The following is an 18,406-nucleotide window of genomic DNA, read 5'->3' on the forward strand; positions in this document are numbered from 1 at the left end:
TAACAACTCACCTGAAAGTGTTGGTTAAACTTGTTACATTTGCTCTGCTGTATTTTCATAATAAGCAAGAAGTGAGGCACAACAGGAAGTCTGTAGAGTGAAACAGTTGGTACTGAGCGCCCAATATCTGCTACAGGCAGACCTGGTCCTGCAGACCAAGCACCTGCTAACAGTTGAAGGACATCTTCAAGGTCAAGTTTTTGTAAAAGGAATCTAATTCCTGCTCCCCAAGACCATTCCATGACACAAACATAAACATTGGAAGTAAAGACTATCACCAGATTTACTTCAAACACACACTCCTAATCCAAACAAAAACACTTGCATAGACGTACCTAGAAATACAAAATGGGACACCGGCAATACCTGCACATGTTCATGCATGCAGAAGAATCATATTCTTGAGAACAGCAACTCAGAAGGGCTTAAACTAAACGGTGGTTTAAGACAGCTTTCTGGTTACCTTGTTTAATCACAGGTAATCAATACCTTAAAGGTTATCAGTGAGCAAAAGTCAAGCACCACGTTCTGTTAGGCAATAAGATACTAAGCACCCTTGACAGTACAGTCCAAGATACAAGGAAGACACAGTGCTACTGCTAGCCTACATGAATCACTGTTTCACTCAAAAAAAACCCAGAAAATCCTCAAAAAAATGTAAAAAGCACTAAGTAAAACCAACCCAAAGACTTATTTAGGACCTGATACTTGAAGCAAATATCTCAATTCTGGTCTTCCTCTCTGTAAATCCTGCTGCCCAACCACAGGGTGATGACAAACTGCAAACTACTCCCTAATACCTTGCCCAACTTTTCTAATCAATTACAACAGTATTAATGTGAAAACAATAGGAAAGTTAGAGATGTTTGTAAAATTTGACCTAATAAAACTTACGTATATAGGACTTCCAGGGGAGGTGAAGAAGTTTCCTTAAACTGTTTTTTAATTAAATTACCCACTGAAAGTTCAGAGCTCTTTGGTCTTGACAAATTATTCATCTCAACCAGTTTTCACAGCTCAGGAGGTAACATCCCACACAGCTGATGAAGCCATCTGCTTTCAGTGAAGATAGCAAATAACACCCACTAGCAGAATTTTAAGCTCCAAAATTAGTTATGAATGGGTGATGTTCTAAAGAAAAATAATCTTTCAGTGAAAACTGAATACTATATTCTTCCTAGTATCAATAATAAGAACGCCTCAATAAACAGTAACTGTCTTTAGAATAAGGCTGCCACCTAGCAGCAGAACAGAGTAAATGCAGAGAAATCTCAAGCCAGAATGGACTGTCAACCTGCTCGACGGTCTCACATGCTGTTATGCAGAGATAAAAACACTGGAACTGTAATTCCTCAGAAAAAAAGGGAAAAGAAGTGGCATGAAGCAGAGCTTGCTAGATGGTGGTTTATAAACAGGCAGTTCTACAGTACAATCCTTAACTATTCAATTCACAACATGAAGTTTATCTGGTCAGGTAAGTCAACATGTAAAGGCGGTAGAGAGGTGGAACGGTATTTCCGTGGTGGTGATATACCTGGTCTTCTTTCAAGTTAAAAAAACCTGTACCCTAATTCACTTTTTCCAAAAGAATATTATTTTTCTGTGAGAGGTCTCATGCTACAACACACAGTGAAACAAATTAAGTTAGACTGAACTAGAGACATTCAAAGGCAGGCCCTAAAATCTTATACTGGAACTAGAGTAATAAAAAAAATTTTTGCATGAGCAACTTTCTGAAGTGTTACACATTTATTCTTGCTTCTTGGAAACTACGTGGTTTCCAAGTCAGTCAGAACTGCAGTACATAGAATTTTACTCTCTCATCATTTAGCTGTCACTGGCTTTATTTTAGTTTCACAGACCGAGATCCAACACATTTTACAACTATAATCTACAATGATTTGCCACAGTGTTTCATCCACTGATCATGTGTAACATACAAAGAGCTCTTGAGGTGCCAGTGTGTTGATGCCTGTTTCACACAATGCACACATTTTCCAGTTTAGTCACTGATTACGTTCCAAGAAACCTATGTCTTAGCATACCACAGCCACAGATTTACCAGGGCTTTTGGAAGATGCTGGTGTCCTGTCTATGTAGGAAAGAATAGTTTGTTTCTGGTTGGTGGGAAGAGAGTCGGGACTCTTGCTTTGAAAGATCCACTGGCATAGAAGCACTCTCTCCCTAGAATATTTTGAAGGCCACCTGCTTCCATCACAGCCTTCTCGAAGAAACTGGAAGCTAGCAGGGGAAGAAATATAGAATGATCACAAGTGGGAAAGAGCTGACAGCAGAGACCTGGGGAAGTCAAAGAAGTACAGAAATAGGACTCAACCACTGTTTCAAGACCGGAGAAAAAAGGGCCTTGGGCTTTTGAGAGGTCTGAACATATTTTTCAGTACTGATCAGAGAAGGCATCAATCTAATTGTAGAAGTTGTAGATTAAATTTTGTCACATCTAATATTAACCAGTCCTCTGAAGATAACTTTAATTCCATGTACAGGAACAGAAAGAAATAGAAACCTGTAGGAACACAGGTTAGAGCACCAAACAGACTGCATTAGTAGTTTCCTTTGTCCCTTCTTAACACAGTAGATCTCATTCTAGCAACAGAAGCAACAAAATCCTGGCCATATCTTAAGTTTTCAAAATTAGAACTTCCCTTTTGTCGTTCTGACTTTAATAACTTACCACGCAAATATATGCTCTATCCTTAAGAGTTACTCATCTGTCCTTACTATCGGTATCTGTGACAGGCTATAGTTCTGGAAAGCAGAAGTCTACATGATGTCCGGAAGTACGTCTTGAGTTCATAATTCCTCATTTACTGGAATAAAGACGAATGTACATTAGTGGTTTAAGTTCATTTCCATATCCATGCCTCTCATCCAGTGTTAAAAAGTACCCCAATTACTCCTTAAGAGTTAAGAATTAAAAATAATTTTCCATGTTTCCTGCTTCTGCTTACAAAGTTTGCACCTGATCAGTCCCTTGGGGCTTAACTCAAAACTATCATAGCTCCTTCCTTTAACCAATAACTAATAAACAGTCAATATTTGATAGTCTAGCTTTATTAATAGAAATCTCTGCTTCCACCCAGAGATCAGTTCTGTAGCAGAACCTCATTAGGTAATTCTCACTATTAAAGTGAAGTGATACTGAAAAGCATGAGTAATACTGAAGAATTTAATTGCCTTCCCCTTCATAGAAGGGAGTGAGTGAAAAGTCACAAAAAGCTGGTATGTCAGATTTTATGAATACAATTGCCTCCTACAACCTCCTCCCTCAGGATTTTACAGGGCTTGAGCCTTTTTTTTTTTGTAAGACAAAACCCCCATATATTTACTAACATTTTTGCTCAAATTGCTCTATACCACTTGAACAAAGAGGACTTTGTTGAATGTTTTCCCCAAACCTATTTCTACCACAACAGCTCATTTTGCACACTCACGTAGATTTTTGCTTTGGTATTTACAGTCAACAGTCCAAAGTCAATACTGCCAAGAATTACACTTTTAAGAGACAGACAAAAAAAGCTGATGAGAGTAAAAGGAACTAGCATAACCTCATCTTTTAGAAATACCAGTATGAAGTTGCTAGCTGCAGATCTACATCTCTGATGCTTACTTCTCTCCCTCTCCAGAAAATGATGGGCCAAGAAAGAGTATGGGAGAAGTACTTACCATCTGGACAAAACAGACACACAGCAAACAGTGATCACAAAAAAAAGCACTTAGCTCCCAAACTTCAGGAGTCTGACCCCAAAAAGTATGTGTGATTTTTAACAAACAACTCTATGTAACAGGGAATCATTTTCTAGAGAGAATTCATAAACAATACAAAGTTGTCAAGCAGAATAATCCCCCCCAAAGGAAACCACTTCAAATTTCCTTCCTATAAGAGTTATATCACACCTATAAAAAACCCCACAAATCTAAAGTCATCCCTAGGATGAATACCGGATTTCTAAGAGGATTAAAACGAACACACCCTAAGTATCACAAACGTACTTAAGTTCGAGCTCAATAAAATATTGCAATATCAATTTATTAAAAGTTGTGAACTGTACATACGTAAACTGCGATATAGCTGAAAAATCTGAAATATATAATTTTAAAGGAAAATCATTTATTTTGAAAATATTTAAAATATTGCGTTTCTGGCAGCAAATTTAAAAGAAGTGCTCTGGAATGGGTGCAGTCTCTCTGTGCATTTTTCTAGCATTTGTCTTCAAGGCGTAAAACAACTGATTTCTGATTTTTCATAGCACAATCTTGTGAACACTTTCTTTCTGACTTGTAGAGACAGAATTCGATTTCCAAGAACAGCAGCAGAATTTTAAGAGGAACTATGGTCCTTGTCGGTGCAGACAACACTTTCCGAGAGTCCATGACACCTTGGAAACATGCTAGCCACTCTGCATATAAATGCATCAGATTGTGCTTGCAAGTTACAGAATAAGTCTTTGATTGATAATTTTTCTGTTTATTTCCGCCAAGGCCACTGAAAATACGAAGGCCTTTTCATCTGAAAGGTTAGCATACATGTCAACTTCTTTTTCTTGTTTCTCTGTAGAAGAAAAAAAAGTCACTATTAGAAGCTTTTTTCCATTATCCAAAGTTAATGCAAGCTACACAGTAGTTAATGAATTATGTGGAGTGGAGTACTGGAATTGAAATGAAGTTAGACAACTCCTAAGCAGGAGGGATTGAAAGAGAGGAGGAAGGAACATAGGCACACAAAGGTACTTCAAGAATCACAGAATTAGTCATCCAAAAGCATGACTGAATTTCTGTTCTTCAATGACAAAGAAAGAAGGAGTGACTAACATTATATTGATTCCTAACACAAAAAGAATATTCAAAAGTTCCTCCTGCTTTGGGCAGGTTTTATGTTTTTATATGAACACTTCCCATCCTAGAACACAAAGATATTTCACCACATCCTCATTAAATATGACATTTGTCCCCCTATTTTATATCTAAGTAACAGAAACCCAAGAGTTTAATTACAGCGTCCAAGATCAAAGAGCAGATACACTGCAGAAATCAGGTTCCCAATTTGTCACCATGAACATTTCTGGGCTTTCTGTATCACAGACTTTTAATCTTATCCCAGGTATAGAGCAATGCTAACACCTCAGTGAGCAAGGGGAAGCCTCTGAATTCCCTCTGCTGATGTTGGCTTCTTTCAAAGCTACAGATACACACCAGTAAGCCATCCAGAAGTTTCCATGCTGCAGTGCTCAAGTGCATTAAGTTACACTACAGCATATGACAAAACTAATAGAATAATACTTTCATAAATACTACTTAGTCCAGAACATGACTATTTATATCCCAGTTTAGCTAGCCACGGGTAGCTGACAACTCATTAAGAACAAAAAAAAAAAAAACCCACTGAAAAAAAACGCCAAATACCTAACAAAACACAGCTTTGCCAGCAGAAGACCAAGCTTGTAGACATAGAGAAAAGGAATACATCTAGAGCTTTAAGGTTGGTGTGTAGCTGTCAAACCCCTAATCCAAGTTCCATAGTGGCCTGGACTAATTTGCAATCACAACACAACGCTCACTTGGCAGACCCCTCTGTCTCATTAACACACAGACACACACATGAACGCTCTTTTTGATCTCAGCACGCTCTGGCAGACTGCTCCACCAAGACACTTAAGTCAGCAATGGGCAGGTGAAAGAAAGCAGCATTGGAAAATAATGGAAAGCACCATGTGGAAAAAAGATCCCAGGATCTAATATCTCTACCTACTCACATGGCTTTTCCTTCAATAGGTCCACATTCGTAACAAAATTTTTAGATTTGGCTTCACATCTGATTGTCTGTGTTACAGCTACGGACACCACCATTCCGACAGACTACCCCTCCTGTGAAGTCAAGTGCTTGTTAACAACTAAGTGGGAGAAACTGAAAAATAATTTACCACTGTGTTCTGATGTTATAATGACACAAACACACAGCAACAAATCCCTCTACTTAAAGATTTTTAGGCAACTTAATCACACATAAGCTCACCTTTCCCTGCAAGTAAAATTGCTTAGTGAGGAGCATGGACACACAAAGATGCATCAGTTTTTACTCTGAAAACAAGAATTTGCCTTAGCTGAGTAAAACAAATGCAAGCACGTTTAATATTTGGAATTTAAGTGATTTCTGCTTGTTCCCTGGCTACACAAGGTAATATTCTCTAGTGTATTGAATTTGAAATGAAAGCTGAGAAACTCAGTTAAACTACAGGGTTGGACTTGCAGTGAAAGACAAATAAGTTTCTATATGTACACTCAGTCTGGGTTGCTCCACTTCCTCCCTCTCATCATCTACAAATTAACAGTGCTGGGAGTTTTTCTGAGTACTGACACTATGTGCACTGGTTATTCCCCCCTAACCTTTTCTATTTTCATATCTAAACCCCTCCCCTTTTTTCATACTTCCCAATCCAAACAAATCCAGCCACCACCTGAATGTCAGCACCCAGTAAAACAAAAAATACTTTCTCTCCCCTCCCACTCCCCATTACTGTTAAACCACCAACTTTCTCAAGTTTCCCTTCCCCCCATCCTCCCAAAGTACTGGCTTGTTCTGAGAGATTTCAGCTTTAAAGAACAGAAATCTTGATATCAAACAGCAAAGATTAACACAGGTTTGCAAGCTTTATGCATTAAGACAATTCCAGTTCTCTTCAGTAACTAGTGAAGAGCTTGCACCTGCCTGACATTTTATCATGTTGCTCATACGATACCATGGTTTTTACAGACACTATTAAAACTTTCTGCTTCATGGTCTTATCTGAAAGTAGTTTTGACTCACTTCTCTATTATTAGCAAAAGATTGTCCATAGAATCACAATACCATTTTCATAAAACATTAAAAATACAGTCTTTTGATATACAACTAGGAGGCTATTTAAGTGAAAATACTCAGTCTTTCTGTAGCACCTCTCTCTCATCCTCAGATCTCCTGCAACGCCCTAGACCCATAGCCTTTAAAATTGTGATCCATGTATTAATCAAATGTGGATCCTCCCCCCTCACAAATTTTGTATGGATTCAAAATCCAGAGTTCTGAGATTCACTATCCAAGATAGCAAACTACTTCAAATGTGCACATTGAGCAAATGTATGAGTAATACTGTTGGAAATTACTGGAAAGGAAAATTTGGGTCAAGAAATTTAATTCAGCTTAAGTTTTATCAGGATCCTGAAATATATCTCTCTTTATAAAGATTCACCCCTTGTTAAGTATCAAGTATGCTTTAGTAAGACTCCAGGCCACTCTTAATTAGTCTCACTTGATGGTAACCTCTTTCAGGAGCAGAATAACAAATACCACTTCTTCCGTCATACAAGGGTTTTTTTGTTTGGCTATAATCAAGGTTGTTACCGAGATAACAAGGCAGCCTAGAAACCTGCCTAGCTGTGTATCATAGTCCTACACAATAAAATGATTAAAAAAACACAAAAACATACCACCAGCACAAAAATGAGAAGTGTCTATTTTCAAAATATATTGTAGCATTTCTGACAAAGAAATTAAGTGACAATTTTGCAAGCCAAGCCTGCAGTGAGAGGTTCCTATTTTCCAGGGTCATCACACATCTCTGAAACATCTGATAGGAATATTCTCTGGGTCCCAGCACCCTGCTATATCCCCTCAATCTGCATCAGCTTCCCCTCCCTCCCCCTCCATTCTTTCTCACTAAATTTGAAGTGAAAATAGCTTATTTTAAAAAGCCCTTTTCTGCCTCCTATTCTTAACTGCTGTTGAATCCTGCAGCTCTTTGCTCTAATGTGAGCCAGTCATGAAGGATACAAAAGGCACAGACATAACTGGCAACAAGCATGCTATATATGAAAAAAAGCACAGCACAAGCAAGGAAGCAAAGCTACATATGTCATGGGCGTCCTTAGGAAGAAAATCTTCATAGCTAGGTGGTCTTCAAATGGACAGATTATCTGCTCTTGCAGGTGCTCTCTGTCCCCATTTTTCATGTACAAATGCATTGGGCATTGCAGGAGCCTAAGAGGCACCGAATATTTATCAGCTTTGCAAGTAGTGGCCTCCTTTCAAGTCTTTTGAGGGAAAGAAGAATAGCACAATCTCTAGCAGGAAGTAACATGTACCCAAAAATATTCTAGAAATATAAAATAGGCAAGAAAATAATAAACTCTAACACTAAGCTAATGTCTTGAAAGTCAGTTCTGGAGCGCAACAATATGCAGACTGGTAAAAGGACTACCAATGACTCACACAAAAACCACCTTAATTGGAGTAGAAGAATTACAAGTTGCTTAATATGCTTTTATGCAACCAACACTATCAAGCAGCAGGTTTGGTAAAGGAAGAATATTTCTAAAATCCTCCACTAATTACTCCACGTGTAGTAGTTAGGCCAATTTTATAAGCCACTTGAAAAGGGAGAAGTCAATATTAACTTGTTTTATAGTAATTACTTACAAAATTATGGTTCTCTGCTGAATTTATTTTTATAGACATGACAGCCACATATATCAACTTTTTCTTGTTTTCTTTTAAATCTGCTCAATAATCACCACAGTGGTCTACACACATTACAGTCTGACACAACCAGAAATAAGTCATAAGTAAGAAAATATCCTAAGCCCACTTATTCCTAACCAATGAGGTATGCTGTACTGGTGACAAGCAAAAGAATTACAAATGGGTGTGAATCCAAGTTCCGTACTAGCTCTGCAGAAGAGGTCAGGGAAGAAATAGTAGCAGTAGTCACAGTACCAAGTAAAGGGGATGGTAAGGCAGGATAAGAAGATGAAGGTGTCTTCTCAAGTGAGATTCAACTTTTAAAAAAACCAACCCACACCACCAAACACCAATAAAGCAACACATCACACATGCACTCTTATGCAAAGATCTCACTACATCAATATTGCTAGTTTTCTATCTTGGAACACTGGTATACTGTCACACTGTGGAGTTTGCAGCAAGAGGTTAAAAACATTCAGCCTAGTTTTAGATAGGAAAACATGTTCTCTAAATACCCCTCATTCTTTCAAATTCTTGCTTTTTGGAGACTATAAAACATGCATTAAGAGAATAGATATTTTCTTTTGATTGCTTAGATTGCTTTCTTCTTTTTCCAGGGACAGGAAATAAGATATGCTTTTATAGGGCAACCCAACAAGCTTGCAGGAATTTTCAAACCAAAGCTGTGTGAACTAGATTGGCAGTAAAAAGCCTAGAAAAGATCCTATAGGTGCTAGACAAAGACTAGCTTGGATCAAGAACAAATAGGGAAGCTCTGTATTCTGTGAAGCTACATACATCAACAAGCCATATGCAACAGTGAAGAGATTAGATATTTTAAGTGTATTCCTACTACAGTAAAGCAATTGCCATCCAGAAAACATATAGAAATCGAATTCTACCTCCTATTTCCACAGCCTAAACAACAAGTGCTAAAACAACAAAATCCCAATTTATACTTCATTTTTATAGGAAAGAAACTTTACGAACACACAGTTTTACATTAAACAGCAGACAACAAAATTGGTTTTGGAAAGTTAGAAGTTAAAGGAACTCACTTCGCAACATGGATTAACACCCACTTTTGTTAACAAATAAGGTGACAGGGGAAAGAAAAAAACCAACTGCACTTCTGAGTGATGCCACAAGGTATGCTTGATGGTTTCAGTGTTTTTAAGAACAAGATCTTCTAAATATTTATATGAAGTCTTGCTCTTCCTCTTCTATCTGCCTTCCAGCCTTTTTAAGTCTATGCTAAATTTTGGATTAATTATTCAGGCCTAAAATTAATATCTCCAAAACCATAGATAGCAAATGCAGGCTCTTAAAAAATAGGAATCCTGACAGTCACATACTTGAAGGGCTCCAAAATTACTCTAGTGCATGTAACAGTCTCTTTATTGTATAAAGATTAAGAACAGCAGGTCACCAAGGAACCTTAATAAGCAAGGAGGCATTCTTTCCTCTAGAATATTATTCTGTATAAACATGGGACAAAAATTCAGGTCATAGTTGTGACTCAAAATGCCCTCCAAAAGGTTTCAAGGAACTTTTAAAGCAAGCCAATCATCCTAATCACTCTCTGATAACAGGCATCATTATGTTGTTGGTCCTTGTGGCATAGAGCAGCAGTACCTCAAAAAAAATAAAAAAACACAAAACCTGAAAAACCTCCAATGTCTTTCCACCTACACGTAGAAACTTGATCTGGTGGCTACAAATACAGACTTAGTTCTTTGTAGTAGTTCCAATCAGACACTGAAACATAAAACCAGAGGTCTCTACAGATGTGAAACAGTCCTTTCCCCATATTAAGATATCAGGTATTGGCTGAACTAGTCTAGTAACTTAAATGGTTTGAATAGTATAAAGTTTATCAATAAAACAAAACCTTCATGCAAAAAGAAAACCCCATGAACATATTTCTCTAGTTCTCATACCTCTTTCTTCCTCGTGCTTTTTGGCTGAGGCACTCTTAGGTCTTCCTCTTCCTCGTCTGCTATGATCTGAATGGCTGTTAGACCTGGATCTTTTTCGGTTTTCTAAGTCTTTATTTACTGCAGAATTTATCTTCTCTCGCTTAACTCTCTCTGTCCGTCTCCTTTTCGCCTCACTCTTGTTTTCTGTGCAAATGAATAGAGATGGTATGATCTAGGGTTGTTTTCATCTTTGTTCTTGATTTACTTAGTGCTTACCACAGCCAATCACCTCTTTCCTTTAAATCTCAGCAAAAGTGGTTAGATGTCCATACCTTCGCATAACAATTATATCTGCATGATATCCATGCAGAAATTAAGGTGTTGGGTCCAGAATGACACTTCACTTTTTGATTACAAGGATCAAGCCTTTAATTACTTCAAATGCATTTTGCAACATGAGACATTTGCTAGCATACAAAAAGTTCAGTTTCTCATAATAAGATGGAAAAAACTGTATGGATCACAGCCATCAAGACATTGCACATTACCACTAGCCAAAAAAATAAAAAGTTACCATATAGACAAACAGCAAAGTACTACTTCTTTTGACACCAATGAAATCATTCCCGCTGCTCACACAAATCAAGATGCTGATTCAACAATACTGTCAGTAAATGCCACATGACATAGCAGACATGTCCTGCCAAATCTAGACTATGACAAGGTCTCATAATACTTAATGCTGAACAGGTGTATTGTCTTCCTACACACCAGAGGCAAAAAGAGTACTGACATGCATTTCCCCTGTAAGTATGGATTAATGAGCTTGGGCACTGAAAACAGTACAGTCACCACAGCACACTATTCAGTACAGACTAGTTGTGCATTTGCAAGGTGCAGCACCATTCTGCAGTACCTATATTGTTGAAAATACTGGAACAATGTTTTCTAAAAGAAATGCAGTTACCTTACAATACAGTTACAATACACGGTGCCCCGCTGTATCTTCCTGGGGAACTGGTTTCCTTTTGCTGCAGTTGTCTCATTAATGTTGTACAGACACAGAGTACAAACTGGACAGCAGGGTAACTTGTCACTAGTGTTAATACAGAATCCGTATTTCACAGTACCCCAAGAAGGCTGAGGTAGCAAGGGACCTCTGGAGACCAACCTGCCCAACTCCCCTGCTCAAGGCAGGCCACCAAAAGCCGGTTAGCCAGGACTACATGCAGACAGCTTTTGAGTACCTCTGAGGATGGAGACTATGCAACCTCTCTGGGCAGCCTATGCCAGTGCTCAGCCACCCTGGCAGTAAAAACGCGTTTCCTCATGTTCAGAGGGAACCTCCTGTGTTTCAGTTTGTGCCCACTGCCTCTGGTCCTGTCACTGGGCACCCTGAAAAGAACCTGGCTTCATCTTCTTTGTACCCTTCCTTCAGGTATTTACATATACTGATAAGATCTCCCTGAGCCTTCTCTTCTCCAGGCTGAACAGTCCCAGCTCCCTCAGACTTTCCTCTGAGGAGAGATGCTCCAGTCCATTCATCATCTTCATGGTCCTTCGCTGGACTCAATCCAGTATGTCCATGTCTCTCTTGTACTATGGAGCCCAGCACTAGACGCAGTACTCCAGGTATAGCCTCACTAGAGTTGAATAGAGGGGAAGTATCCCCTTGACCTGCTGGCAATATTTTGCCTAACGCAGCCCAGAATACCATTAGCTGCCTTTGCCACAGCTCATGTTCATGAGCATTGCTGGCTCACATTCAACCTGCTGTTCACCAGGACCCCAGGTCCTCTCCTGCAAAGCTGCTTTCCAGCAGGGTGGCCCCCAGCTAAAAATGTGCACCAGGGAGAAAGAACCCCATGCATTTCCTATATACAAAGCTGAATTATACAAGAGCTTTGCTCTACTAGATTATAGCTTTCAGCTTCATTTGGTAACTACTTTATCAACTTTCAAATAAAACACTGGAGGAACAGGAAAGAAAATTGATCAACGCTTCCGAACAGTACCACAGACATCACTTAACCTCCTCCACCTTGAAAGTTCAGTCATGTAGCATAATGTCATATAAATCCTACAAGGTGGGAAACTACACATATCCTTCAAAATAGCGATACAAATACTTAGTTTCCATTTTGTAGGGCTGGCAGGTAATTTTAAAAAGTAGACCTTATAAATCAGATACTTTTTTTTTTAAAACATCTCTGACAGGTGTTTGTTCCAACTAATTCCTACTAGGAACTGGAGAAAGTGATAAACATGAACACAAGGAGAACGTTAATCATGCCAGAATGCATATTCAAATGACTTCTTACTGTGCCCATCAACAACAAAAAAACCCCACTATTTTTTGTTTAACCATGCAAAGAGACACAAGACCCACCTGGTTTTAGATCAAACATATGACCAATTTTACACAAAGTGCCATTCAGGTGTTCATTAAAAAGTACAACTCAGTATAACTTCTGAAAGTAAAAATCCTCTTCCTTTGAAGAAAACCCGGCTTCAATCAGCATGTACTCTGAAATCTGATCCCTTTGGCACCTCTAGCTATTTAGCTTCAAAACTGGATTAACAAAGCTTTCTGTAAGGAGTTATTTTGCAAAGTGACCAATATGCTCAGCTAGAATATACACAGAATAAATGCCAACATCACAAGTAGAAAGGAAGTAAGACTGAAAACACCAGCTTTTCTCCCCCCTCAAAATTCAATAAAAATTACCATATTAAAAGTCTACCATGCACAAATTCAAGGGAAAGTGAACTGACAACAGTCAATTTACACAGAGAAGTAAAATCCTCTATCTTTGCCGCCAAGAAATAAAGGGAAAGAACTGTTGCTCCCTTCTTCCCATCTCTGTATTTACCTGTGATGGGTGGTGATCTCTCAGCACGCTTAGCATGCAAGAGTTTTCGACTAATAAATATGTAGCCACAGGGACACGATTTACATGCAACAGGAACCTGGGAAAACAAGAGACAAATATTTCAGATCATTTCAAATTATGAAAAAATTCCTGACCGATGAATAACTTGTATTTTGTCCTCAGAGATACCTCTTCAAATTCAGCCCTAATGCAAGTTATGGCCTGTGCTATTATACAATTGTATTTAAACACATTAAAACCAGGTTCAGCTGTGAATCAGCCACCAAGCCTTTTCTTTATGCAGTTGCTAGAAATCAAGCTTGAAGCGTACAGCTGTTTTGACCGCTTTGTCCTACAAACCCCTTCCCCCAGACTGTCAGGAAAGGGGTGGGGGAAAGCAGAAAGCACGAAAGCAAGGGTGAATTAGAATAGAAATATTAATTTCTCGTCAGAGCTCTCAAATATTCCCAGCCAAATCAGTCAGACATTCCCAGTTTTGCTTCCATCATTTACTTTAAAAAAAAAGAAAAAAAGAAGAAGCATAAGCTTAAACTCTCAGTACAGTCTGAATACATTCACTTTCAAAAGCATTTGAAAGCAACTCCCTCAGAGAGCAGGAGCAGCTTTAACCAGAGGCACAACAGAGCCCGAAGCAAAAGATGCATTTGTACCCCACTCAAACACTGTTGTAGACAAGGCCAGGTGGTTACAGAAGGACTTAGTTTATTCAAAATGCAAATAACCTATGACAGCTAGTCAAAAGCAGACTGAAGAGTTTGAGAGACTACAGTGCTTCTCCTGATCAGCTCAGTAATCAGGAGCAGTAGCACATTACCCCAGCATAAGACACCTTAAAACGAGATGAGAAAATCTTAAAATGCCACACTTACAACGTGAAAAATGACAAAAATCTTACTCTGAGCAATTAAAAAAAGCGATGCTGATAAATTACAAACTCATTACCTTCACTTAAAGCCAAGATTTTTCAAAATCTTTTAAAGTTGTAAGGAGTATACCATATTGGTTTGATTAGGTTTAAGACTGAACACAAAGCAAGTTTAAACAGAGATCTGGAAAAGATTAACACACATTAAAGTCAAGTCATGTTGAAGCACAACAGCGGGGGGAAAAAATCAGGAGGTAATTTCTCAAATTTAGTGCTTTAAGGCAGGTCTCTACAAGTTTGCCAATGTCCACTGAAACAAACAGGAATACATAACCATGACTGCCTGCTCAATTTTACTGGACATGCAGAAGAACCAAGTTGAATGTTCTACTGGCTAGGGAAAAAACTGCCAATTAGTACATGAATTTGTAAAGGGGAACTTAACTGCTACTCAGAATACACAGATTATATTGCTTCCTGTAGAACATCCTAACGCCTGTACTTTCACTCTATGAACAGCTTACAGACTTCTGATACTGGTTTTATATAAGTAGAGTCTTTTTAATTCCCTTTATGGAGATATTGACATAAAAACCATTCTAATCAAGGTTTACTGAACCTTAAAGCTCAGAATTTAGCAGACTTGTGTGCACGCTATTCTGCTGGTTCATAAGTCAGTCTAAGAGTACTAAAAAATACTATCTAGCAGATAGTTTGTCTGTATTGGTAAGGTGATATGGGAGTCCTATTTAAGCCCATTTTTGAACACCTGGTCTCCCCAATAATTATGTTTCCAGGCTCAGCCTAAAAAAATGTGGGGAAAACCACCCAAGGGGACTGGAGCAGACCCAATATTCTTCAGTGAACTTAACTGTGTTTAACAGAACATTGTTCTCGTGTTACAGGTTTGGCATGTAGGGGTGTGTGTCATTGGGGGAAGGGGGACAGGATTAGATGGGAAGGGGCTTATTCAAAGATATCAGTTATCCTTTGAAGGCCTACACTGATAATATCCTGTAACATCATTATGAAGGCTACAAACACTATTTTACTCTATTGAACATTTTCCTAACCAAAAAGAAATTTAGTTTCTCATACAAAAAAGTCTGCCCAAAGCTAAGTTAAGAAGTGATAATTATTTCTTCTAATTGACTGCAAGTACTTCAGGCTCCCTAGTTTAACAGGGCCATGCTTTCCTTGTGAAAATATCACCAAAACCCTTCTTTTTTTTATTATTTTAAAAAAGCCTAAATCGCAGTTACATACCATTTAAGTTATAACAGAAAAAGTTTAAAAGCCTAAGAAGTTGTTACCCAACATTGCGCTCCAACATTTGTGGCTGTCTAAATATTTCCATACATGCCACTTCTAGCGAAGAAATCAGAAACAAATGCAAACCCCTTGTTTATGGAAGAGTTTAAGAAACACTACTACAGGACATAACCACTTAAGAGTCACACAATAGCTTCCCCACACTCTGCAGAGGGCTGACTTGTCCTGTAGGTTTTAGTTTCTTGCCTTCCCTCAAACGTCTGGCACTGGAAAACAAGGTCCTATGAGCAACACTTGTGCTGGGGCAGGACACATACGCAGATTAATTCCACGTTAGCCACAGGAGAGTTGCTAACAGAAAATCTACACTGACATATGCATATCATGTGTTTTAGTTTTAAAGCACAGAACAAAGTGAAAGTTTCAGCATCAGCTTAAAAAGCTTATGACGTTTACTTACTTGCTCTTCCTACTGTTGGTGGTTTGACATTCACTACATTAAAAAAAATCAAAACCAAAAAAAACAGCCCACCACCACTCTCATATTCAACTTGTTGCTCATTTTAATTTCTTCTTTCACCAACTGAATAACCAGAACTTGGCACACAATTTTTTCTCAGAAATCATACTTCAGTGACATGCTTAACATGTAAATATTTGCAGGGATTCATCCACTGCTTAAAACATGAAAGGATGCCCCCCCCAGCTTAACATTCCAAACTGTTCCAGGATGAGCAGAAACGCTATAAAAATTATGCAAGTCAGAACAAATAACTTCTTTTTAATCTTCATAAGTAAAGAAAAATGGCACGAGATTGTCTTTTAATATAGCTAGAATAGCATACACCAGTCAAGTTTCAGGATCAAATAATAGGAACGTGTTTCCCATGACTACATGTAAAAGCCTCCCCCCTGCTCCGAGCCCCACAGCAGCCTTCTGCAGGGCTGTGCTATTGTTCCAGCAGAGGCGCGCTACTCTAACAAACTGCCTATTTTTAATAGTAACATCATTACCAATATCAAACGTAAATGAAGACAAGCTCGTGATATAGCAACAGTTGAAATCAGCTGTCGTTAATGTTTAAGTGTAAGTAACTCCATTTTGTAAATAGAACTGCAGCGAGACATAAACAACAGTTCACGTATAGGTTTGGAGTACATGACAGAAATTGCAGCGAAGATCTCGATTCTGCTGTTCTTAACCTACTCGATGAGAAAACAACACAGCCGAACGCCTTCCCCAGTAGCCTGAGGCACATTAGTCATCCAAAGAACAAACTGCACTGTATAAATTACTAAATTAATTATATTTTTAATAAATTACATAGTCAGTAAACAATACCAGCGCATAAAAAATTGGGAACGTCGCTTCAGCATAACGTAGCTATCACACTACCCTGCAGGAGGAACACGATGTTTCATCCACGTTCCAAGCAGAGAGCTGCAACGGCAACGATTACTGACTTCATATAAACACTGCTCCGCAGCGGCACGGAGACGGTTTAACTCCTTCCGCTTTCTTTCTCAGAACCAAGCAGCTCAGCCGACAGCTTCTCGCCTCGCTACTGCAAACGCACGGCGGGCACCGAGGGGCGACCACAACCGGCGCACAGAGGGGAGAAAACAGGAAGCAAGGCTGCGTGCAGGCAGCCGGGGAGGGGCGGGGATCCCCTTGGAGCCACCCGGCGTCCCGGGACCTGGGAGGCGGCTGCCAGGGGCCTCCGCCGCCGCCCTGCCCGGCGGAAGGTCAGGGCGGGACTGCGCTCACCCACTGTGCCGTGCAAGGATGAGCCGCCGCGGTGGCAGCGGCCCCCGAGATGCTACCCGAAGGGACGGGGCCGAGGCGCGGCGGCGAGAGGAGCGGGCCCCGCTGCACACCGCAGCCGAGGGGCTCGGACCCGCAGGGAGCCACCAAGAGGGGCCAGAGCCCGCCTCCCCCGGCTCCACCCGCTGTTCCCCTCACTCCTTTCAGCCAGGGGCCCAGCACCGGCAGATACCTGTCCTCGCTGAGGCGGCCAGCGGGCCCCTCCGTTCCCGCAGCCAGGCACCCCTCCGGCGGGATGGGCAGGGCAGCGGGACCGGCGCTCCTCCCGCTCGCCGGGCGCCGCGGCCACTAAACCCTCCTCCCCGGCGGGGCCGACCCCGGAGGGAAGCGGGGAGCAGGGCCGGCAGGCGCCTCACCTGTTGGTCGCACTCCGGGCAGGACTTGGTGGCCATCTTCACTTTCTTGGCCCTGCTCGAGGACATGCTCGCTGCTGCTGCTCCTGCTGCTGCTGCTGCCGCCGCCGCCGCCGCCGCCGCCGCCGCCACTGCCGAAGCGCCGGCCGTGCCACCCCGCGGCGGGCGGGCGGGGGCACGGCGCCGGTCGGCCGGGGGGTCCTGCACAGCTTCCGCGGGCCAGCGCCCGCCCCCAGAGCGCCCTTCCGACAACGGGGCCGCTCCCCCGCCGCCGCCGCCGAAGCCCTGCCCCCGCCAGCAGAGCGGGGGCGGGGCGCCTGCGCAAGAGGGCTGCGCCCGGGGAGGGGCGGGGTAACGGCCGGGCCGCTTCGGGCGAGTAACGGCTGCTGGTATCCCGGGGCGGGGAGGGCCGCGGTGGCCACCCCGAGACGCCCCTCTCGCTGTCACCCTCTCAGGTGGCGCGCGCTGCCGGGTTCCGGCGCCATGGCCCCGTCGGGCGCCTGCGGGGCGGCTCAAAGCCGGGCGAGGCACCACACAAGCTGGCTCCTTCTTGGTTGTCGCGTGTCCGCGGCTTAACTCGCGGTAGTCAGCGAGAGGGCAGCTCCCCTAGCGCCTTCCCAGCTGCCTGCGCCCCGTGGGCAACACCGGCAGGATCGAGGCCCGCTGAAGTGTGCAGCAGTCGGCAGCGTTCAACACTATTTTTCAGGTCTTGGTCTCAATTCAGAAAAAGAAGGGACTGAAGTTGAGGGGGAGGGTTATCTCC

The 18,406-nt window shown here is 41.2% G+C and overlaps 1 protein-coding gene across 1 annotated transcript; it reads right to left on the minus strand.

Annotated features, from left to right (window-relative positions):
* Positions 1 to 4,032: 4,032 nt before the first annotated feature.
* C8H16orf87 (chromosome 8 C16orf87 homolog) lies at positions 4,033 to 17,944 on the minus strand. The gene is made up of 4 exons (XM_075101513.1): positions 17,647 to 17,944; positions 13,308 to 13,404; positions 10,456 to 10,638; positions 4,033 to 4,570 (listed from the first exon to the last, which is right to left on the minus strand). Exons 1-4 carry the CDS (start codon positions 17,710 to 17,712, stop codon positions 4,452 to 4,454), a joined length of 465 nt encoding a protein of 154 aa, XP_074957614.1. The 5' UTR covers positions 17,713 to 17,944; the 3' UTR covers positions 4,033 to 4,451.
* Positions 17,945 to 18,406: the final 462 nt, after the last annotated feature.

The sequence above is a fragment of the Phalacrocorax aristotelis genome, chromosome 8 (assembly GCF_949628215.1).
Source record: "Phalacrocorax aristotelis chromosome 8, bGulAri2.1, whole genome shotgun sequence".
In the NCBI taxonomy this organism is placed as follows: Eukaryota; Metazoa; Chordata; class Aves; order Suliformes; family Phalacrocoracidae; genus Phalacrocorax; species Phalacrocorax aristotelis.